We start from the raw sequence: 24,029 nt of genomic DNA, 5'->3' as shown, positions 1-24,029 counted from the left end.
TTAAATAGTACCAAAAGAATTAACCCTTGCAAATCAAACCCCTCCCACAAAACCATATTTCCCTTATTTACACTGTAACCGTCACTTCAGTAGAACCTCCTCCCTTCCCAAGGTTTATAGCATCACATTATCCATAGGAAAGATCTTATTAAACCTCATCCCTTGTTCTGATACAATACACATTGCTGGAGCTAAGACTCATTATTTGCTGTGGCATCTGGGAGATTTAGCCAGCCGGCCTACAGTAACCTCCCCGTGCCTTTTAAACTGGGGTCCCCCTGCCCCCCTGAAACACTCTCTTCAACCAGGAAATCCTCCCCATCAATTTCCCCTCCCATCACTACCTATTCTGCCTTTTCTGTTCTTCCCTTGATCCTCTGCAATTTCCATTCCAGTGATGGGGGAACCCGGGGTTTCATTCCCTCCCACTTCTGGGGTTTCCAAGGGGGGCTTGGGGACTTTTGGCTTATTTTTCCCTTTTTTCAACCTCCTTAATTCCACCTCTTCCACTGCAATGTCCCCCCAAGATTTCCCTGAAGGCAATTCGAACATATTTGAGGTCACAATACCTTCAAGAACCATTTCCCCTGGACTTTCCCTTGGCTTTCCCCCAACCACCTGCCAACCTTCCTCCCCAATCTCTGGCAAATCTCCTTCCTCTGTACCCCCCTCAGCACCCAAAGGCCTTTCTAGGGATAGGAACTAGCTCACTGTTATATGAATCGTCTATTTCCTACCCACTAGAGAGACGGTCCTTTCTGAGGGTGGGAACTAGTCACAACCGTATGGATACACAGGGACTGGCAGAATATAAACCTGCTTATACTGTATACTCATTTTCTGGGGTATTTCTGGGACATCTCCAACCATCCATGTACCCCCTACTGTAAATGATAAGGATATTAGCAGTCACTGAGGAGTAGAGATGTAGCGAACCTCACAAAAAAAGTTCGCGAACCCGTTCGCGAACTTCCGCCAAAAAGTGAGAACTTTGCGAACCCCATAGACTTCAATGGGAAGGCGAACTTTAAAACCTAGAAAAGCCATTTCTGGCCAGAAAACTGATTTTAAAGTTGATTAAAGGGTGCCACGACCTGGACAGTGACATGCAGGAGGGGGATCAAGGGCAAAAATGTCTCTGAAAAATACGTTGTTGACACAGCATTGCGTTTTGTGCTGTAAAGGGCAGAAATCACACTACATTCCTAAACTTGTGTAATAAACTGCTTTAAAACGTCCGGCGCCTACATGCCAATCAATTCGTGTAAAGGTTACAGCCGGTTCCCACGCAAAGACAAAACGCCGCAGTAGTGGATACGGAATATATTATTGCTGGTGGAAAAACGTTGCTCAGGTGATTTTTTTGCAATGCAATGTCACTACTATGTGTAACGTGTTTGGTGCACTACTATGTGTAATGTATTGGGTTACAGCAGATGATCAGCAGGACAGCTGTCCCCAGCAGCTACATACAGAGCAGTAGAAAGTAGATTACTAGTCAGCAAAGCTACCTAAACTGTCCCTCAAACCCCTGCACAGCTCTCTCCCTATGCTAACTCATCAAGCACACACAGGCAGAATGTAAAATGGCTGCTGGGCTTCGGTTTATATATGGAAGGGAGTGGTCCGGGGGTGGTCCAGGAGGGAGAGCTGCCTGATTGGCTGCCATGTATCTGCTGGCTCTGGGGTGAGAGGTCAAAATTTGGCTCCAGCTAAGGCGAACCCAAAATTGCGAACTTCGCTAAAAGTTCGCGAACTTGCGAACACCCGATTTTCGTGCGAATTAGTTCTCCGGCGAAAAGTTCGCTACATCTCTACTGAGGAGTTCTGTGCCCATATAAAGGCACAAGGCTGCAGGCTGAGTTATACAGGGAACTCTGAGTATCACTCATGTATTATAAGGGATAATGTACCCCCTACTGTAAATGATAAGGATATTAGCAGTCACTGAGGGGTTCTGTGCCCCCCATATAAAGGCACAAGGCTGCAGGCTGAGTTATACAGGGAACTCTGAGTATCACTCATGTATTATAAGGGATAATGTACCCCCTACTGTAAATGATAAGGATATTAGCAGTCACTGAGGGGTTCTGTGCCCCCCATATAAAGGCACAAGGCTGCAGGCTGAGTTATACAGGGAACTCTGAGTATCACTCATGTATTATAAGGGATAATGTACCCCCTACTGTAAATGATAAGGATATTAGAAGTCACTGAGGTTCTGTAATGTATTTAAGTACCCTATCCCTTATTACCCCTTCCAAAAGCTTTCCTATTACTGATGTCAGACTAACAGGCCTATAGTTTTTGTGCCTTTTATCCTTTTTACCAGCTTGAATGGCTGCCCCGGGGGCTACACAGCAGGGTATTTATATAAACTATAGTAGGGTTTCTGTAGCAAACACCCCAGCTGTACCAGTGCAGGAATGGCTGCCCCCGGGGCTACACAGCGGGGTATTTATATAAACTATAGTAGGGTTTCTGTAGCAAACACCCCAGCTGTACCAGTGCAGGAATGGCTGCCCCCGGGGCTACACAGCGGGGTATTTATATAAACTATAGTAGGGTTTCTGTAACAAACACCCCAGCTGTACCGGTGCAGGAATGGCTGCCCCCGGGGCTACACAGCAGGGTATTTATATAAACTATAGTAGGGTTTCTGTAGCAAACACCCCAGCTGTACCAGTGCAGGAATGGCTGCCCCCGGGGCTACACAGCGGGGTATTTATATAAACTATAGTAGGGTTTCTGTAGCAAACACCCCAGCTGTACCAGTGCAGGAATGGCTGCCCCCGGGGCTACACAGCGGGGTATTTATATAAACTATAGTAGGGTTTCTGTAGCAAACACCCCAGCTGTACCAGTGCAGGAATGGCTGCCCCCGGGGCTACACAGCGGGGTATTTATATAAACTATAGTAGGGTTTCTGTAGCAAACACCCCAGCTGTACCGGTGCAGGAATGGCTGCCCCCGGGGCTACACAGCGGGGGTATTTATATAAACTATAGTAGGGTTTCTGTAGCAAACACCCCAGCTGTACCAGTGCAGGAATGGCTGCCCCCGGGGCTACACAGCGGGGTATTTATATAAACTATAGTAGGGTTTCTGTAGCAAACATCCCAGCTGTACCAGTGCAGGAATGGCTGCCCCCGGGGCTACACAGCGGGGTATTTATATAAACTATAGTAGGGTTTCTGTAGCAAACACCCCAGCTGTACCAGTGCAGGAATGGCTGCCCCCGGGGCTACACAGCGGGGTATTTATATAAACTATAGTAGGGTTTCTGTAGCAAACACCCCAGCTGTACCAGTGCAGGAATGGCTGCCCCCGGGGCTACACAGCGGGGTAACTATATATACACCACGAGAAAAGAAGATGGCTAAACAGTAAGTAAGTCTGAAAATGAAATACAAAGAAAAACATTTTTTTTTTCTTAACAAACCCAAGGAAGGGTAGAATGTAAATATTAAGCCACTCACAACTCCGCTATTCGAGTTTTTTATTATCAAACTTAAACTTAATATAAATAACAAACTAAACTGTTTTCTACATCCAACCGGCTGTACGAATAATGAACACAAAATGGCCCCGTTTGTTGGGCAAAAACACACACAAAAGATGCGGATATAAATTTATACATCTACAGGGCACATCCAGGGAGAAACCTGGGCCCATCTGCGGCAGCTCCATGAGAACCCTTCCCCGGGGATACCGCCCCAGAGGCCCCCACTCCCCCCCCATGGGAATTGGGTTTGGGTCAGCAGGTCCCCCCCGGCCCAGTCCAACCCTGTCTGGCTAAATTAATCCAGTGCTACAACCTTTGAAATCCCTGCAATTGGCTGTTCCTTTCCCATAATCAGATGGGTGGGACTTGGTCTAATCCAATAGTATTTTCCCCATTGTATTTCCATGAAGGCTGTAAAGGTGTTCAATACGTTTTGGCCACTGCAGGGACTTCTTTCACCATCGAACTACTTTGCATTGCATTCCCTGGAACACAGATATTGGGCAGTGTGAAAACCAGTCATTCCTACCAAGGTCCAAGCCACTCCCCTCTGCCTGACCATGGGGAGGAGAACAGCCCAGCATCAGATAGAGAACTTTGTAGTTTGGCAGGTACTGGTAGAGAGGGGTTGACTGAATCATTATCTTGTTGAGGGGGTGGGGCTAAAGCAAATGGATTCAGCTTTGAACCTACTCTTAAATTTCAATTAATGATGAAAATCTGGAACCTCCATCTTTACCATCCATTTACCTGTATGCTGCAGAAGACTGAAAGGGAGGGCTCTGCCTGGGAGCATTTTCATAACTGGGGCCTGAGTAATTGTGCGAGTATGGCGAGCGCATACGCCGCGGCGCGTCAGAGGGAGAGGAAGATTGCGACTGCGGTTGCATATAGTGCTGCTGAGTGTAGGAGTGTGAATACTGTGCATATGGGTGTGGGTACAGGGGGTGTGCGCGCTGAGGGCTCCCCTCCTTGGCTGCCCGTGCCACAGTCTGTCTCATTTTCAGCTTGATCTCCAGTTTCTGAGAAGCAGAAAATCTCTTGAGAGTCTTTAGTAATGACAGGAGGAAAAGCCGATCCTCGTCCCTCTCGTCATCCACCGAAGTGTCCCTGAAATAGGCGATGGGTTTTGGCAACTCCGGGACCTCCTCCTCTTCCTCGTGAATGTGCTTCCTCTTCTTGGAGAGTTTGCCGGCGGCGAAAGGCTGGGGCTCACTTACACGCGGCCTGGGGGCCACGTCCCCTCTCTCCGGAGACAGGTGATAGCGAGCGGGTCTGTCTCGCACACGTTCCCTTACGCTCTCCTCGCTGGCTGGGGACAGCGGATGTAGAGACGCCGCGTCTCCTACATATTCCCCGTCACTGTTCTCGGTCTCCGGAGACTGTGGATTCAATGGCGCCGGGCCCCTTGCTGGTTCTGCGTTCCCGTCCTCAGCCGTCGGAGCAGGAGAGTTCGCTGCCGGCGTCTCATCTATCGGCTCGTCGTACATTTCCTCGTCCACCTGTAAAGATGTCCTTAAAAATACAAAACCGCAAATGTAACTGCGCTGGAATACGGGACATAGGGGTTTATTATGCAGGGAAATGAGACCTACTCGCTGTCTTCCATAATGGGCTTCAGGAACTGCAGGTCGCTGAAATAGATGAACGCGCTTTTCCGGGACGAACGGGATCCATTGCGATTCTTCTTCGTCGGGGCTTCGAGTTCCTTCTGAAAGTAGTCCCGTAAGGTGACCCACCTCTTCCGAATCTCGTTTACTGCAGAGAAACAGAATTTATTATTTGATGCCACTATTTATAAGCATCCAGTGTATGTACCAGGGAATTATACTCCTCTAGATATAGAAGGATTGTGCTTAAAGTTGTGTTTTTGACTGATTTATTGAGAAATTCCCCCCAAACCCCACTAGCCCCGCCCATCTGTTCCACTTCCTGCTGCCTCCTTTCCCAGGCTGTGCAGGGTGGGCGGCGGCACTGTAGCATAGGAACCAATCAGCAGCTAGGTTGACCTGATAGGGAACTGAAGCCTGTCTGTGCTTGTGTGACTGCAGGGCTGTGATTGGCTCTCCCCCTCCTACTGTGCTTCTGGCAGGGACCGTTAGGACACGCCCACCCCTCATGTGAAACCCAGACAGGGACCTGAGAGGATCTATAGGGAGCTCCAATAAAGGGGCCATTGTTACAGATAGGGTTAATGTTTAGCCCATATGTCTCCTTTAAGTTAACGGTTAGTATGTTATAGACAGAACAATTCTAAGCAACTTTTCAATTGGTCTTCATTATTTATTTTTATAGCATTTGAATTATTTGCTTCCTTCTTCCAACTCCAACTCACTGACCCCGGCAGCCAAACCCTATTGCTCTGTGAGGCTCCAGTTTTATCGTTACTTTTTATTCCTTATCTTTCTATTCAGCCCCTCCCCTATTTAAATACCAGTCTCTCATCCAAACCACTCCCTGGTTGCTAATGTAACTTGGACCCTAGCAACCAAATAGCTGCTGAAACTCCAAAATTGAGAGCTTCTGAACTGATAATGAAATAACAAAAAAAAACAAAACAAAAAAAACTACAAATAATAAAAAATGAAGACCAATTGCAAATTGTCGCAGAATATTAGACCCTCTTTGAAGAAGCGTTTCCATTAAGGCTTTTGCTGATCTTTGTGAACAAGAACCTCTATCAGCTGTTCCGCTGCAGAGGCTGAGACACGGGGGGGATTGGGGATGAGGCGGCACTCATACTTACAGTACTTCACTTGTATTTTGGAGGATGACCCTGCCCAGTCTTTGATGATCTCCACACAGATCTCTTCCCAGGCTTCTCTCCTTTTCTGCTTGTCGGCAAAGTCAGTGTCGGAGGGGTTAAACAGGGAGGGCCTTTTCCGTATCTCAATAATCAGACGCTCAGTGTCGATGATCAGTTTGTTGGGCATTTTGATCCCCTGAGATCCCTTGTGGCGTTTCTTCTTGGCACCTTTCCCTGATCAGTAAGAAATTACGTATTAAGGAACATTATACGTTGTAACAAAAGGTTAATTCAACGAATAATGCCTCTAATCCAATCAAATCCCCTTCTACTGTGCTTCTGGCAGGGACCGTTAGGACACGCCCACCCCTCATGTGAAACCCAGACAGGGACCTGAGAGGATCTATAGGGAGCTCCAATAAAGGGGCCATTGTTACAGATAGGGTTAATGTTTAGCCCAAAGGGAAACCAGCACCGGATATTATTCATAATTGCCTACAGGGTTAGGGGTTATAACACAGGAATTTGGTACAGACCAGAATCCCTACAGCAATACCAGAGCCTTCCTACCAACTGAAAATATTCCCTTGAGAAACCAGAGCTTCACACACACACACACACACACACACACACACACAAAAAAAAGAACTCACCTGAATCCTTCCCACTCTTTTTTGCAGTTCCATGATCCTTACTGTCCGATCCTTTACTCTTTGATTTTATTTTCAGTGCTTTATCTTATGATTAGGAAAGAAAAAAAAAAAAAATTTGCAAGTTAGATGGCACAAGCAGGGAGATCCCTAAACTCCAGCCCAGTGTTACTGCCCCACAGGCACAAGCAGGGAGATCCCTAAACTCCAGCCCAGTGTTACTGCCCCACAGGCACAAGCAGGGAGATCCCTAAACTCCAGCCCAGTGTTACTGCCCCACAGGCACAAGCAGGGAGATCCCTAAACTCCAGCCCAGTGTTACTGCCCCACAGGCACAAGCAGGGAGATCCCTAAACTCCAGCCTGGTGTTACTGCCCCACAGGCACAAGCAGGGAGATCCCTAAACTCCAGCCCAGTGTTACTGCCCCACAGGCACAAGCAGGGAGATCCCTAAACTCCAGCCCAGTGTTACTGCCCCACAGGCACAAGCAGGGAGATCCCTAAACTCCAGCCCAGCGTTACTGCCCCACAGGCACAAGCAGGGAGATCCCTAAACTCCAGCCCAGTGTTACTGCCCCACAGGCACAAGCAGGGAGATCCCTAAACTCCAGCCCGGCGTTACTGCCCCACAGGCACAAGCAGGGAGATCCCTAAACTCCAGCCCAGTGTTACTGCCCCACAGGCACAAGCAGGGAGATCCCTAAACTCCAGCCCAGTGTTACTGCCCCACAGGCACAAGCAGGGAGATCCCTAAACTCCAGCCCAGTGTTACTGCCCCACAGACACAAGCAGGGAGATCCCTAAACTCCAGCCCAGCGTTACTGCCCCCACAGGCACAAGCAGGGAGATCCCTAAACTCCAGCCCGGTGTTACTGCCCCACAGGCACAAGCAGGGAGATCCCTAAACTCCAGCCCAGTGTTACTGCCCCACAGGCACAAGCAGGGAGATCCCTAAACTCCAGCCCAGTGTTACTGCCCCAGTGTTACTGCCCCACAGGCACAAGCAGGGAGATCCCTAAACTCCAGCCCGGTGTTACTGCCCCACAGGCACAAGCAGGGAGATCCCTAAACTCCAGCCCGGCGTTACTGCCCCACAGGCACAAGCAGGGAGATCCCTAAACTCCAGCCCGGCGTTACTGCCCCACAGGCACAAGCAGGGAGATCCCTAAACTCCAGCCCGGTGTTACTGCCCCACAGGCACAAGCAGGGAGATCCCTAAACTCCAGCCCGGCGTTACTGCCCCACAGGCACAAGCAGGGAGATCCCTAAACTCCAGCCCGGCGTTACTGCCCCACAGGCACAAGCAGGGAGATCCCTAAACTCCAGCCCGGTGTTACTGCCCCACAGGCACAAGCAGGGAGATCCCTAAACTCCAGCCCGGTGTTACTGCCCCACAGGCACAAGCAGGGAGATCCCTAAACTCCAGCCCAGTGTTACTGCCCCACAGGCACAAGCAGGGAGATCCCTAAACTCCAGCCCAGTGTTACTGCCCCACAGGCACAAGCAGGGAGATCCCTAAACTCCAGCCCGGTGTTACTGCCCCACAGGCACAAGCAGGGAGATCCCTAAACTCCAGCCCAGTGTTACTGCCCCACAGGCACAAGCAGGGAGATCCCTAAACTCCAGCCCAGTGTTACTGCCCCACAGGCACAAGCAGGGAGATCCCTAAACTCCAGCCCAGTGTTACTGCCCCACAGGCACAAGCAGGGAGATCCCTAAACTCCAGCCCAGTGTTACTGCCCCACAGGCACAAGCAGGGAGATCCCTAAACTCCAGCCCAGTGTTACTGCCCCACAGGCACAAGCAGGGAGATCCCTAAACTCCAGCCCAGTGTTACTGCCCCACAGGCACAAGCAGGGAGATCCCTAAACTCCAGCCCAGTGTTACTGCCCCACAGGCACAAGCAGGGAGATCCCTAAACTCCAGCCCAGCGTTACTGCCCCACAGGCACAAGCAGGGAGATCCCTAAACTCCAGCCCAGCGTTACTGCCCCACAGGCACAAGCAGGGAGATCCCTAAACTCCAGCCCGGTGTTACTGCCCCACAGGCACAAGCAGGGAGATCCCTAAACTCCAGCCCAGTGTTACTGCCCCACAGGCACAAGCAGGGAGATCCCTAAACTCCAGCCCAGTGTTACTGCCCCACAGGCACAAGCAGGGAGATCCCTAAACTCCAGCCCAGTGTTACTGCCCCACAGGCACAAGCAGGGAGATCCGTAGAACCTAGTCAGATATTAGAGATAAAATCCCTGGCTACTTACCCACATCAGCAAGTGGAACTGCTGCACTTTGAATGGGCTTCTGGAAATAATCAGAGTCTGATTGTTCCTCCTTTATTTTTATATGTAATAATTCTGGTTCTGCCCATTAAGAAAAAAAAAAAAAAGAGAGATGAGTCGAGCAAGGACCTTAGTAAGACTAATCACCTGACCTTGCCCTTTTCTACAGACACAGAAATGGAGTTGTTGAGATGAAGACGGTGCCAAATACAAACGTAATGGAAAGACTGGAATTGTCCTGCCCGTCCCTGTGTGGGTCCCACTTGGTACTAACACTAGCCCAGGGCTACTTACCCCCATCGGTGCCTGCTGAGCTTTCTGCTTGGTTCTGAGGATCTTCTGAGGAATCGAGCTCCTCTTTTTCCACCTTTACATGAAGCTTTTCTGGTTTTATCTCCGGTACATCTGCCGATAAAAAGCATATCAGTTAGGGGATCAATTCGGGGTTACAATATTTTTGTCGTTATCAGAATATTAGATTTTGTAGAGCTGCCCCCCCAAAACTGCCTAGCTGCCCCTGTGAAAGATCAGGGTGCTGGGTGGGGGGCAGCATTTTGCACTACAGGAGACCCCCCCCAGAATACTGGGCCCTGGGACTGCACTACTGTGTTACTGAAATGGAGAGAAACCGGTGTCCCTTTATGCTAAGATTTGGCTATAAGTCCATATGCCTATGTAGAACCTACCAGTACCAGAACCAGAATCTATTTCCATCTGTATCGCAGCCAGATGATCCTTAGTGTCCAGCTCTGTCTCCTCCAACTTGACTTTCGGAGCAGCGTCTAAACGAGCAGAGAGAAAGGGTAACTGTGTGTTACAATATGGCTGTAAGAGGGAGACTGCCATCCTCTGCCCGATTATTCAACCCAGACTATTCAGCTCATTAACCAACACTGGGAAAACTTGCACCAGGGCAGTAACCCATAGCAACCAATCAATACTGAGCTACTTTCATCCAGCTGCAGGTAGAACAATAAAATCCAATTTTTACTTGGTTGCCACGTGTTACTTCCCAGGAGCAAATCCAGCCAATCAGGACGCTGCGGCCTCATACTAATAGTAATGAAGCAGCGCGGCTAATCAAATGCATGGCAGCAGCCATTTGAGTCAATGTAGTGAATGGCTACTCACGTTTAGTACTTGCCTGGGGGGGTATATTTTGGTACCTGTGTAACCCCTCTACCTCTCCAGTAATGGGATTCCAGCTCTTAGAACAAAGTACCAAAAGAAAACCCTCAATACCCCATTGGGTCCTGTTTGGATGAATTTTTGCATTTTTCTCATTCGCTTGGCAGAATGGTTGGCTCTACTGAACGGCCCTTGTTTATTCTAATGATCTGATTGGATGGCTGGGGAATGGGGGGGCGGGGGTACTGTGCTTACCATTATCCGACTGGTCAGTGGGCATCCTCCACTGGAATGTGAGAGGCCTTAAATATAACATAGAAACAGAACTGGTCAACGGCTTCCTACAGAAACATACTGGGGAGCGGGGGCATGCACCATGCCAGGAGAGGTTGGGGGGCACCATGCAACCTACATACCCTAATCATACTGGTACAGCGCCCCCCTAATGCCCCATGTGCTTGGGGAGTGAGCACTTCCTACAGTCACGTGTTACACAGCTACGAGCACATTATAATCTGGCGCCTCACAGTCACATGGGCCGGGGGGTTAATACTGATTTGTAGCATTGGAAGAAACATGCCAGTAACATCCAGCTGCTCAGCGAGCCGGATCCACTCACTCGCAGGGATACCAGGGAATCCCCATCTTATGGGCAGGTACCCAGCAAATCAGCAGGACAGGGAATAGCACATTCCCCCATATAAACACATCTTTGTCCTACAGCTGCCACCTCTTCAGGTACTGTGGCAGCACCCACCCGCCCCTCTCTATCAGCCCCTCTCTATCAGCCCCTGCAGCGGGATTAACCCCCAGTCCCACAGCCGCCCCTCTCTATCAGCCCCTGCAGCGGGATTAACCCCCAGTCCCACAGCCGCCCCTCTCTATCAGCCCCTGCAGCGGGATTAACCCCCAGTCCCACAGCCGCCCCTCTCTATCAGCCCCTGCAGCGGGATTAACCCCCAGTCCCACAGCCGCCCCTCTCTATCAGCCCCTGCAGCGGGATTAACCCCCAGTCCCACAGCCGCCCCTCTCTATCAGCCCCTGCAGCGGGATTAACCCCCAGTCCCACAGCCGCCCCTCTCTATCAGCCCCTGCAGCGGGATTAACCCCCAGTCCCACAGCCGCCCCTCTCTATCAGCCCCTGCAGCGGGATTAACCCCCAGTCCCACAGCCGCCCCTCTCTATCAGCCCCTGCAGCGGGATTAACCCCCAGTCCCACAGCCGCCCCTCTCTATCAGCCCCTGCAGCGGGATTAACCCCCAGTCCCACAGCCGCCCCTCTCTATCAGCCCCTGCAGCGGGATTAACCCCCAGTCCCACAGCCGCCCCTCTCTATCAGCCCCTGCAGCGGGATTAACCCCCAGTCCCACAGCCACCCCTCTCTATCAGCCCCTGCAGCGGGATTAACCCCCAGTCCCACAGCCGCCCCTCTCTATCAGCCCCTGCAGCGGGATTAACCCCCAGTCCCACAGCCGCCCCTCTCTATCAGCCCCTGCAGCGGGATTAACCCCCAGTCCCACAGCCGCCCCTCTCTATCAGCCCCTGCGGCGGGATTAACCCCCAGTCCCACAGCCGCCCCTCTCTATCAGCCCCTGCAGCGGGATTAACCCCCAGTCCCACAGCCGCCCCTCTCTATCAGCCCCTGAAGCGGGATTAACCCCCAGTCCCACAGCCGCCCCTCTCTATCAGCCCCTGCAGCGGGATTAACCCCCAGTCCCACAGCCGCCCCTCTCTATCAGCCCCTGCAGCGGGATTAACCCCCAGTCCCACAGCCGCCCCTCTCTATCAGCCCCTGCAGCGGGATTAACCCCCAGTCCCACAGCCGCCCCTCTCTATCGGCCCCTGCAGCGGGATTAACCCCCAGTCCCACAGCCGCCCCTCTCTATCGGCCCCTGCAGCGGGATTAACCCCCAGTCCCACAGCCGCCCCTCTCTATCGGCCCCTGCAGCGGGATTAACCCCCAGTCCCGCAGCCGCCCCTCTCTATCGGCCCCTGCAGCGGGATTAACCCCCAGTCCCACAGCCGCCCCTCTCTATCAGCCCCTGCAGCGGGATTAACCCCCAGTCCCACAGCCGCCCCTCTCTATCAGCCCCTGCAGCGGGATTAACCCCCAGTCCCACAGCCGCCCCTCTCTATCGGCCCCTGCAGCGGGATTAACCCCCAGTCCCACAGCCGCCCCTCTCTATCAGCCCCTGCAGCGGGATTAACCCCCAGTCCCACAGCCGCCCCTCTCTATCGGCCCCTGCAGCGGGATTAACCCCCAGTCCCACAGCCGCCCCTCTCTATCGGCCCCTGCAGCGGGATTAACCCCCAGTCCCACAGCCGCCCCTCTCTATCAGCCCCTGCAGCGGGATTAACCCCCAGTCCCACAGCCGCCCCTCTCTATCGGCCCCTGCAGCGGGATTAACCCCCAGTCCCACAGCCGCCCCTCTCTATCGGCCCCTGCAGCGGGATTAACCCCCAGTCCCACAGCCGCCCCTCTCTATCAGCCCCTGCAGCGGGATTAACCCCCAGTCCCACAGCCGCCCCTCTCTATCAGCCCCTGCAGCGGGATTAACCCCCAGTCCCACAGCCGCCCCTCTCTATCAGCCCCTGCAGCGGGATTAACCCCCAGTCCCACAGCCGCCCCTCTCTATCGGCCCCTGCAGCGGGATTAACCCCCAGTCCCACAGCCGCCCCTCTCTATCAGCCCCTGCAGCGGGATTAACCCCCAGTCCCACAGACAGTGCAGGGAGGAGGAGGAGGAGGAGGAGGAGGAGGAGAGGGAAAATCACTTACCCAGCAGCCCAGGCTGGAGATGTGAGTGCAGGGGAGGGACAATGCCAGGGACACAGGGGAGGGAGTTACAGGGACACAGGACACAATCCCCAGAGTCCCTCACAGTTCAGCTCTATCCGGGCAGTAGATTGGGACGCACTAGGCTTTTTCACCCTCCTCTCCGCTGTTTGAGCCAATAAAACGAGCGCTGGCTTTTACTTCCGACTTGTCTCTCAGCGCACCAAGAGCCGCCATTTTCTTGGTGGGCAGCTGCTACCGGCCGCTTATTTGACAAACAGCTGCAACTATAAAAAGAAGTGATTCCATGTACATCTCTCTCGAATTCTAGCGAGACATGTTTGGTACCGGTACCGGTCCGGTTTGCTAATGGCGGGAGGGGCAACAGATATAACAAGCTCCCTTTTGTCTCCGGAGAGCAGCGCTAGGGACCTGAGGGGGTGTGTGCGGATGAACAAAGCCTCACACATATCCTTCCGCCGCTCTGACACAATAACAAGGGAAGGCGTGCTGGCCGCTTTACAATAGATTTTTAGATTGTTTGTGATATCGTGCAATGGGCACAGACTGTGTCTTAGATACTTTATACAATTCACTGTCTCATTGCTCCTATTTGTCAACATCATGTTTTCCCAGCTGCTTTGCAAACACGTTCATATAGTGGGGCACCGGGCTGTTGGTGTAACTAATGTAGCACAGAGTGTTCATATTTAGCGCCAGACTCAGCGCAGTGCAGTTTGGGATACAGCGGACAATACCCATAATGATCAGCCGAATGATAAACTGCTTCTTCCGCTAACCCTAAGGAACCGGCTGGGACCTCTCAGCCATTCCCCACACCTGCCGCTAGGGGGCGCCTTGTCACTTCCTAAACATGATCGCTAGGTGGCAGTATTGGCAGCAGGAACCTCAGTGTTGTAGTTACTAGTTGTTACAGGGAGTTATTTCTGAGAGCGCAGCTGGTACTTCCTGCCTCCCTGGTACCGAAGGGTTGGTAAGATTTGTATTATTATTGTAGCCGGTGTCACTCTCCCGCCCCCCAGGCCTGACACAGGGCCCGCCCCAACCTGTCACGGAATAATAGCAGCCCGGCGCCATGTGTTACCGGCTGAGGAATTAGCGGCACCGATAGTTTGTACCGAATGTAGTGTGAGCCCAGAGAGTATGAGGGAGGCGTTTAGGCATAGAACCCATCCTGCTAATATGTCATTATGGCTCCAGACTTCCATTTAGCTTTGGGAATGTGTGAGCTCTACAGGCAATAACTAGCCCTGCTCCTAACTAGCCCCTAACTAGCCCTGCTCCTAACTAGCCCTGCCCCTAACTAGCCCTGCCCCTAACTAGCCCTGCCCCTAACTAGCCCTGCTCCTAACTAGCCCTGCCCCTAACTAGCCCTGCCCCTAACTAGCCCTGCTCCTAACTAGCCCTGCCCCTAACTAGCCCTGCCCCTAACTAGCCCTGCTCCCAACTAGCCCGGCCCCAACTAGCCCTGCCCCTAACTAGCCCTGCCCCTAACTAGCCCTGCCCCTAACTAGCCCTGCCCCTAACTAGCCCCTAACCAGCCCTGCCCCTAACTAGCCCGGCCCCTAACTAGCCCGGCCCCAACTAGCCCTGCTCCTAACTAGCCCTGCTCCTAACTAGCCCCTAACTAGCCCTGCTCCTAACCAGCCCTGCCCCTAACTAGCCCCTAACTAACCCTGCCGCTAACTAGCCCCTAACTAGCCCTGCTCCTAACTAGCCCTGCCCCTAACTAACCCTGCAGCCTGGGTACCCCTTCTGTCCCTGCTCATAACTAGCCCTGCAGCCTGGGTACCCCTTCTGCCCCTGCTCATAACTAACCCTGCAGCCTGGGTACCCCTTCTGTCCCTGCTCATAACTAGCCCTGCAGCCTGGGTACCGCTTCTGCCCCTGCTTATAACTAGCCCTGCAGCCTGGGTACCCCTTCTGCCCCTGCTCATAACTAGCCCTGCAGCCTGGGTACCGCTTCTGTCCCTACTCATAACTAGCCCTGCAGCCTGGGTACCGCTTCTGTCCCTACTCATAACTAGCCCTGCAGCCTGGGTACCCCTTCTGTCCCTACTCATAACTAGCCCTGCAGCCTGGGTACCCCTTCTGCCCCTGCTCATAACTAGCCCTGCAGCCTGGGTACCGCTTCTGTCCCTACTCATAACTAGCCCTGCAGCCTGGGTACCCCTTCTGTCCCTACTCATAACTAGCCCTGCAGCCTGGGTACCGCTTCTGTCCCTGCTCATAACTAGCCCTGCAGCCTGGGTACCCCTTCTGCCCCTGCTCATAACTAGCCCTCCAGCCTGGGTACCCCTTCTGTCCCTACTCATAACTAGCCCTCCAGCCTGGGTACCCCTTCTGCCCCTGCTCATAACTAGCCCTGCAGCCTGGGTACCCCTTCTGTCCCTGCTCATAACTAGCCCTGCAGCCTGGGTACCGCTTCTGCCCCTGCTCATAACTAGCCCTGCAGCCTGGGTACCCCTTCTGTCCCTGCTCATAACTAGCCCTGCAGCCTGGGTACCGCTTCTGCCTCTGCTCATAACTAGCCCTGCAGCCTGGGTACCCCTTCTGCCCCTGCTCATAACTAGCCCTGCAGCCTGGGTACCCCTTCTGCCCCTGCTCATAACTAACCCTGCAGCCTGGGTACCCCTTCTGTCCCTGCTCATAACTAGCCCTGCAGCCTGGGTACCGCTTCTGCCTCTGCTCATAACTAGCCCTGCAGCCTGGGTACCCCTTCTGCCCCTGCTCATAACTAGCCCTGCAGCCTGGGTACCGCTTCTGTCCCTACTCATAACTAGCCCTGCAGCCTGGGTACCGCTTCTGTCCCTACTCATAACTAGCCCTGCAGCCTGGGTACCCCTTCTGTCCCTACTCATAACTAGCCCTGCAGCCTGGGTACCCCTTCTGCCCCTGCTCATAACTAGCCCTGCAGCCTGGGTACCGCTTCTGTCCCTACTCATAACTAGCCCTGCAGCCTGGGTACCCCTTCTGTCCCTACTCATAACTAGCCCTGCAGCCTGGGTACCCCTTCTGCCCCTGCTCATAACTAGCCCTCCAGCCTGGGTACCCCTTCTGTCCCTACTCATAACTAGCCCTCCAGCCTGGGTACCCCTTCTGCCCCTGCTCATAACTAGCCCTGCAGCCTGGGTACCCCTTCTGTCCCTGCTCATAACTAGCCCTGCAGCCTGGGTACCCCTTCTGTCCCTGCTCATAACTAGCCCTGCAGCCTGGGTACCCCTTCTGTCCCTGCTCATAACTAGCCCTGCAGCCTGGGTACCCCTTCGGTCCCTGCTCATAACTAGCCCTGCAGCCTGGGTACCCCTTCTGTCCCTGCTCATAACTAGCCCTGCAGCCTGGGTACCGCTTCTGCCCCTGCTCATAACTAGCCCTGCAGCCTGGGTACCGCTTCTGCCCCTGCTCATAACTAGCCCTGCAGCCTGGGTACCGCTTCTGCCCCTGCTCATAACTAGCCCTGCAGCCTGGGTACCCCTTCTGCCCCTGCTCATAACTAACCCTGCAGCCTGGGTACCCCTTCTGCCCCTGCTCATAACTAACCCTGCAGCCTGGGTACCGCTTCTGCCCCTGCTCATAACTAGCCCTGCAGCCTGGGTACCGCTTCTGTCCCTACTCATAACTAGCCCTGCAGCCTGGGGTACCGCTTCTGCCCCTGCTTATAACTATCCCTGCAGCCTGGGTACCGCTTCTGCCCCTGCTCATAACTAGCCCTGCAGCCTGGGTACCCCTTCTGCCCCTGCTCATAACTAGCCCTGCAGCCTGGGGTACCGCTTCTGCCCCTGCTTATAACTATCCCTGCAGCCTGGGTACCGCTTCTGCCCCTGCTCATAACTAGCCCTGCAGCCTGGGTACCGCTTCTGCCCCTGCTCATAACTAGCCCTGCAGCCTGGGTACCGCTTCTGCCCCTGCTTATAACTAGTCCTGCAGCCTGGGTACCGCTTCTGCCCCTGCTCATAACTAGCCCTGCAGCCTGGGTACCGCTTCTGCCCCTGCTTATAACTAGTCCTGCAGCCTGGGTACCGCTTCTGCCCCTGCTCATAACTAGCCCTGCAGCCTGGGTACCGCTTCTGTCCCTGCTCATAACTAGCCCTGCAGCCTGGGTACCGCTTCTGCCCCTGCTCATAACTAGCCCTGCAGCCTGGGTACCCCTTCTGTCCCTGCTCATAACTAGCCCTGCAGCCTGGGTACCGCTTCTGCCCCTGCTTATAACTAGCCCTGCAGCCTGGGTACCGCTTCTGCCCCTGCTTATAACTAGTCCTGCAGCCTGGGTACCGCTTCTGCCCCTGCTTATAACTAGTCCTGCAGCCTGGGTACCCCTTCTGCCCCTGCTCATAACTAGCCCTGCAGCCTGGGTACCGCTTCTGCCCCTGCTCATAACTAGCCCTGCAGCCTGGGTACCCCTTCTGCCCCTGCTCATAACTAGCCCTGCAGCCTGGGTACCCCTTCTGCCCCTGCTCATAACTAACCCTGCAGCCTGGGTACCCCTTCTGTCCCTGCTCATAACTAGCCCTGCAGCCTGGGTACCGCTTCTGCCTCTGCTCATAACTAGCCCTGCAGCCTGGGTACCCCTTCTGCCCCTGCTCATAACTAGCCCTGCAGCCTGGGTACCGCTTCTGTCCCTACTCATAACTAGCCCTGCAGCCTGGGTACCCCTTCTGTCCCTACTCATAACTAGCCCTGCAGCCTGGGTACCCCTTCTGCCCCTGCTCATAACTAGCCCTGCAGCCTGGGTACCGCTTCTGTCCCTACTCATAACTAGCCCTGCAGCCTGGGTACCGCTTCTGTCCCTACTCATAACTAGCCCTGCAGCCTGGGTACCCCTTCTGTCCCTACTCATAACTAGCCCTGCAGCCTGGGTACCCCTTCTGCCCCTGCTCATAACTAGCCCTCCAGCCTGGGTACCCCTTCTGTCCCTACTCATAACTAGCCCTCCAGCCTGGGTACCCCTTCTGCCCCTGCTCATAACTAGCCCTGCAGCCTGGGTACCCCTTCTGTCCCTGCTCATAACTAGCCCTGCAGCCTGGGTACCCCTTCTGTCCCTGCTCATAACTAGCCCTGCAGCCTGGGTACCCCTTCTGTCCCTGCTCATAACTAGCCCTGCAGCCTGGGTACCCCTTCTGTCCCTGCTCATAACTAGCCCTGCAGCCTGGGTACCCCTTCTGTCCCTGCTCATAACTAGCCCTGCAGCCTGGGTACCGCTTCTGCCCCTGCTCATAACTAGCCCTGCAGCCTGGGTACCGCTTCTGCCCCTGCTCATAACTAGCCCTGCAGCCTGGGTACCGCTTCTGCCCCTGCTCATAACTAGCCCTGCAGCCTGGGTACCCCTTCTGCCCCTGCTCATAACTAACCCTGCAGCCTGGGTACCCCTTCTGCCCCTGCTCATAACTAACCCTGCAGCCTGGGTACCGCTTCTGCCCCTGCTCATAACTAGCCCTGCAGCCTGGGTACCGCTTCTGTCCCTACTCATAACTAGCCCTGCAGCCTGGGTACCGCTTCTGCCCCTGCTTATAACTATCCCTGCAGCCTGGGTACCGCTTCTGCCCCTGCTCATAACTAGCCCTGCAGCCTGGGTACCCCTTCTGCCCCTGCTCATAACTAGCCCTGCAGCCTGGGTACCGCTTCTGCCCCTGCTTATAACTATCCCTGCAGCCTGGGTACCGCTTCTGCCCCTGCTCATAACTAACCCTGCAGCCTGGGTACCGCTTCTGCCCCTGCTCATAACTAGCCCTGCAGCCTGGGTACCGCTTCTGCCCCTGCTCATAACTAGCCCTGCAGCCTGGGTACCGCTTCTGCCCCTGCTTATAACTAGTCCTGCAGCCTGGGTACCGCTTCTGCCCCTGCTCATAACTAGCCCTGCAGCCTGGGTACCGCTTCTGCCCCTGCTTATAACTAGTCCTGCAGCCTGGGGTACCGCTTCTGCCCCTGCTCATAACTAGCCCTGCAGCCTGGGTACCGCTTCTGTCCCTGCTCATAACTAGCCCTGCAGCCTGGGTACCGCTTCTGCCCCTGCTCATAACTAGCCCTGCAGCCTGGGTACCCCTTCTGTCCCTGCTCATAACTAGCCCTGCAGCCTGGGTACCGCTTCTGCCCCTGCTTATAACTAGCCCTGCAGCCTGGGTACCGCTTCTGCCCCTGCTTATAACTAGTCCTGCAGCCTGGGTACCGCTTCTGCCCCTGCTCATAACTATCCCTGCAGCCTGGGTACCGCTTCTGCCCCTGCTCATAACTAGCCCTGCAGCCTGGGTACCGCTTCTGCCCCTGCTTATAACTAGTCCTGCAGCCTGGGTACCGCTTCTGCCCCTGCTTATAACTAGTCCTGCAGCCTGGGTACCGCTTCTGCCCCTGCTCATAACTATCCCTGCAGCCTGGGTACCGCTTCTGCCCCTGCTTATAACTAGTCCTGCAGCCTGGGTACCGCTTCTGCCCCTGCTTATAACTAGCCCTGCAGCCTGGGTACCGCTTCTGCCCCTGCTCATAACTAGCCCTGCAGCCTGGGTACCGCTTCTGCCCTTACAAATAAAGTTGCCCCTAGGAGAATACACGGGGCAGATTAGGGAACTCACACTTGTGCTCTTTGCACCTCTTTCAGCTCTTCCTGGTGAATATGGATTGAGGCCCCTCCCATTGAGGCCACACCAGGGAACCCCGCCCTCTACTAACATGGAGGCACAGTTGTCTGGTGAGTTTTTACAGAAGAGCTGAGCCCTGAGGTCAGTGAGGGGCCACAGTGGCCCATAGTACAGAGGATACACACTGCCGGCTGTGGGGGGACTGTTTGCGGCTCTGGCTGGGAGTGGCGGGTAGCTCTGACACTCAGGAATGGCGCTGGCTCTGCCTGACCCTATGGCATTCCCTCTGTACCTGCCCAACCCGGGGCTGTTCCATTCTGGGAAGCCATTAGCTTAGGGGTATCTGTATCTGTAGAAAGGGGGTTCAGCCTGTGGGAGGGAAGGAATAGGAGGTTGTGGGTAAGTGAAACACCTACCTGTGGGGCTAATATGGAGGGGCCCATGTTTCCTCCCAAGGGATATTGCTGTTTTAGTCCAGCTGTGCCTGACTCTGTCTCTTCCCACTAGCAGAACCCGAACCAGAGCCAGAAATTTTACTCATAAAGATAAAGGAGGAGGAGTCGGACTTTGAAGATTATGAGACCCCAGTGGAAAGCTCTGGTACTGATGGGGGTAGGTGTCTCTACGTATGTATCGGGGGGGGGGGGGCAGATCCAGGCTTCCAGCTGTGCATGGACTTTAGTGCTAATTATGAGCCCTGACTGCATCGGCTTCTGTCTGCCCCTCCCCCCTGATGTGCAGCCAATGTTCTGCTCCCCTTTATCGACCCATCACTGACCCACCAGCAGCAACATAGACTGACGGGGAATGTGTTATATATATGAAAGGAGACATATTGGATAAATGGGAAAACCCCTAACCCTGTAGGCAATTATGAATAATATCCGGTGCTGGTTTCCCTTTGGGCTAAACATTAACCCTATCTGTAACAATGGCCCCTTTATTGGAGCTCCCTATAGATCCTCTCAGGTCCCTGTCTGGGTTTCACATGAGGGGTGGGCGTGTCCTAACGGTCCCTGCCAGAAGCACAGTAGGAGGGGGAGAGCCAATCACAGCCCTGCACTCACACAAGCACAGACAGGCTTCAGTTCCCTATCAGGTCAGCCTAGCTGCTGATTGGTTCCTATCCTACAGTGCCGCCGCCCCCCTGCACAGCCTGGGAAAGGAGGCAGCAGGAAGTGGAACAGATGGGCGGGGCTAGTGGGGTTTGGGGGAATTTCTCAATAAATCAGTCAGAAACACAACTTTAAGCACAACCCTTCTATATCTAGAGGAGTATAATTCCCTGGTACATTCATAATGTTTATAGGATATGTTCCCTGTAAGGCAGAGCCAAAGGAATGCGCACAAATAACCTTCTCTAATATCAACCTACTTTTTCTTGTAGTGGAGCTGGAGGGGAACCACGAGGGCTGCTTGGAACCATCTCCAGTTTGCCTTAAAGAAGGTAAATAATATCTGTCTATCTATCTATCTATCTATCTATCTATCTATCTATCTATCATCTATCTATCTATCTATCTATCTATCTATCTATCTATATCTCTATCTATCATCTATCTTTCTATCTATCTATCTATCTATCATCTATCTATCTATCTATCTATCTATCTATCTCTCTATCTATCATCTATCTCTCTATCTATCATCTATCTATCTATATATCTATCTCTCTATCTATCATCTATCTTTCTATCATCTATCTATCTATCTATCTATCTATCTATTTATCTCTCTATCTATCATCTCTCTATCTATCTATCTATCTATCTATCTATCTATCTATCTATCTATCTATAACCCTACTAAAAAGCAATCCAGCCCATCAGGGAGAGAGTCTTATTGCTTAGTGTATATGGGCACAAAGTCACCTTTCTCTCACGGGGTGACCAATGGCTTTTACTCTTCCTGATATTAATAGGCCGGGGGGAAGCACTGCAGTTTGGTGGCGCAGATGTTCCCGTGACCCCCTGATTGTGGATTTAAAATCATTTATTCAATTTATTTCATAAAATATATCTAGATATTTCCTTATTATAAATTCACTTAGTGAATTAGCATAAAATAAGACACGCCCAGGAGCATGTAGAGGGCACCGGGCACCTCATGTCCCAGGTACAGCAAAGCTTACATTGACATGACAAGGGGTAGGCATCCAATCAGGGACAGGGAGCATCGGATATGGCTCTGAATACAAAGAGCATCAGTAGGCGGAGCTTGCTGCAATACAGGCCTCAGTAGGAGAGAACTCACTCCCGATTGGGCTCATTCAAGGCTGTTTGATGTTTATTAGGGATGCTGCTTCGGCTGAATACGGAATCGAATCCTGGAACCAAATCCTGGATTGTGTGTATCCATAATGTTTATGGGATGATTGGGAATTGGTGTCTAACTGTTTCCTGCTTTTGTTTTGCTAGAGAGCTGTATAAATGCTGAAGGGAATGAGGAGCAGGGCACCCACGATGCCAGTGATTGGTCAGATCCGATGGATGAAGCCAAGGGGCCGGTGCAGCACGACGCGCTCAGTAACTCCGAGTCCGGCAGAAGGAAAGCCGAAAGCTCAGCAAGCTCGGAAGTATCGGGTTTTATCTGCGATAAATGTGGAATTAGCTTTTCCGTGAACTGGGAGTTCCTGACGCACGTTTGCTGCAGAACTTGGAGCGACACAGACGGGAGAGAGGGGGATGGTAACTCCGACTCCCCCCAAAGCCACGACTCTGCCGGCAGGGAGACATTCCGCTGCAGGGAGTGCGGCAAAGACTTTGCTCTCCAGGCGGCGCTCGTGGAACACATGACGGCACACAGAAAAGCCAAACCGTTTGCCTGCGCGGAATGCGGGAAACTGTTTGTGCAGAAAAGCAGCCTCCGGATCCACCTGAAAACCCACAGCGAGGAGAAACCATTCAGCTGCACTGAGTGCGGCAAAGGCTTCACCCAGAAGGTCTCGCTGCTCAACCATCAGAACATCCACGCGGGGCTGAAACCGTTCAAATGCACCGAGTGCGGCAAAGGCTTCGCCCAGAAATCCGCGCTGCGCAGTCACCAGGCAATTCACACCGGGGTGAAACCCTTCAAGTGCGCAGAGTGCGGCAAACTCTTCAACAAAAAGAGCAACCTTCTCAACCACCAGAAAATCCACACGGCGGAGAAACCATTCACCTGCACCGAGTGCGGCAAGAGCTTCGCCCAAAAGGCCACTCTCCGCAATCACCGGAGCACCCACACCGGGGAGAAATCCTGCGCGTGCCCTGAATGCGGCAGGGTGTTTGGGCGCAAGAGCACCCTCCAAAGGCACCTAAAAACCCACGGGGAGGAGAAGCTGTTCCCGTGTCCCGACTGCGGCAAAAGCTTCTCCCAGAAGCCGGCGCTGCGTATCCACATGAGCAATCACCCGCCCAAGAAACCGTTCACATGCGCAGAGTGCGGGAAGTGCTTTGCCTTTAAGGAAAACCTTCAGAAACACCAGATGGTTCACGCGGCTCAGAAAACTTGCGTCGGCTGCGGGAAATGGGTGGTTCAGATGGGGGAGAAAAGGTTCAAGTGCGCCAAGTGCGGGAGGAAGATCCCCATCAGCGAGCTGCTCTTCAAATGCCCGGTGTGCGGCCGCTATTTCCCCCGAAAGAGCGAACTGGTGAATCATCAGAAAGTGCACGAGCGGGAGGCGCTGTTCCACTGCTCAGTGTGCGGCAACGACTTCTTCAAGAAGAGCGACCTCGCCATTCACCAGAAAGTGCACGAGAGGGAAAGACTTTTCAGGTTGGCTGAAGGCGGGGAGGAGGGCCTGAAAAAGAAGAAGAAGAAACTTAAAAAACGCAAGGCGGATGGGGTGGGGAGGGAGGGAGCGGGGGGTCCAGGAAACACCCCTTGAAACGAAACAGCCCCTGGGTGCTCATTGTACTAAGCGCGTTCCTAACTAATTCCCCCTGCGTGGGGGGCTGCAGGGCAGTTAGGGAGGAACATGGAGGTAGCCATCTTTGTACTGATGTCTGGGCCCCTCCCTGACTGCAGAGACAACTGGTGTAGAATCAGGGACAGATCTCTGCAATAAAACCAATGAGCAATGAAGGTTTAATCAATGGATAATAGAAACGTTCCATAATATCCAACCGGTGATTTTTTTATACACAGAATATTTATTTGGTGCTGCTTCCTGTGACATCACACGCTGGTTTCATAAAATAATCTATAATAACGCTGGTGTGGTTTGGTTTTCCTTTCTAAAAAGAAGCTGAAAGTTAAAGGTATTCTGTCATAGGGGGGAGTTATAAAGATGGCTAGAATCTCAGCCATAAAGCAGGGCAGGACTGCTGCTTACAATGGGGGGATCAGATAGGATCTGTGCCACTGTGACAGAATGC

General features: G+C 53.2%; 2 protein-coding genes across 6 annotated transcripts; one reads left to right on the top strand and one right to left on the bottom strand.

Annotated features, from left to right (window-relative positions):
• Positions 1-3,481: 3,481 nt before the first annotated feature.
• On the bottom strand, positions 3,482-13,516 carry LOC100492197. 2 transcript variants are annotated; one of them, XM_002942335.5, is made up of 9 exons: positions 13,085-13,516; positions 10,563-10,609; positions 9,866-9,961; positions 9,474-9,584; positions 9,162-9,260; positions 6,905-6,988; positions 6,252-6,485; positions 5,101-5,263; positions 3,482-5,020 (listed from the first exon to the last, which is right to left on the bottom strand). In XM_002942335.5, exons 2-9 carry the CDS (start codon positions 10,585-10,587, stop codon positions 4,252-4,254), a joined length of 1,581 nt encoding a protein of 526 aa, XP_002942381.1. In that variant the 5' UTR covers positions 10,588-10,609; positions 13,085-13,516; the 3' UTR covers positions 3,482-4,251. The 2 variants fall into 2 exon arrangements, with proteins under 2 accessions (XP_002942381.1, XP_002942382.1); XM_002942336.5 differs by lacking the exon at positions 10,563-10,609 and having other exon boundaries at positions 13,085-13,515.
• Positions 13,517-13,602: 86 nt separating this feature from the next.
• LOC101732411 (gastrula zinc finger protein XlCGF26.1-like) lies at positions 13,603-23,863 on the top strand. Of its 4 annotated transcripts, none has more exons than XM_031904259.1 (5): positions 13,603-14,071; positions 19,692-19,781; positions 20,179-20,283; positions 21,059-21,118; positions 22,089-23,863. In XM_031904259.1, the coding sequence occupies exons 2-5, from the start codon at positions 19,763-19,765 to the stop codon at positions 23,537-23,539; spliced, it is 1,635 nt and encodes a 544-aa protein (XP_031760119.1). In that variant the 5' UTR covers positions 13,603-14,071; positions 19,692-19,762; the 3' UTR covers positions 23,540-23,863. The 4 variants fall into 4 exon arrangements, with proteins under 4 accessions (XP_031760119.1, XP_012808797.1, XP_012808800.1 ...); XM_012953343.3 differs by having other exon boundaries at positions 13,603-14,075; XM_012953346.3 differs by having other exon boundaries at positions 13,608-14,071; positions 20,182-20,283.
• Positions 23,864-24,029: the final 166 nt, after the last annotated feature.

Source organism: Xenopus tropicalis, chromosome 6 (genome assembly GCF_000004195.4).
Source record: "Xenopus tropicalis strain Nigerian chromosome 6, UCB_Xtro_10.0, whole genome shotgun sequence".
In the NCBI taxonomy this organism is placed as follows: domain Eukaryota; kingdom Metazoa; phylum Chordata; class Amphibia; order Anura; family Pipidae; genus Xenopus; species Xenopus tropicalis.
This window is presented reverse-complemented; position numbering and strand designations above follow the sequence as displayed.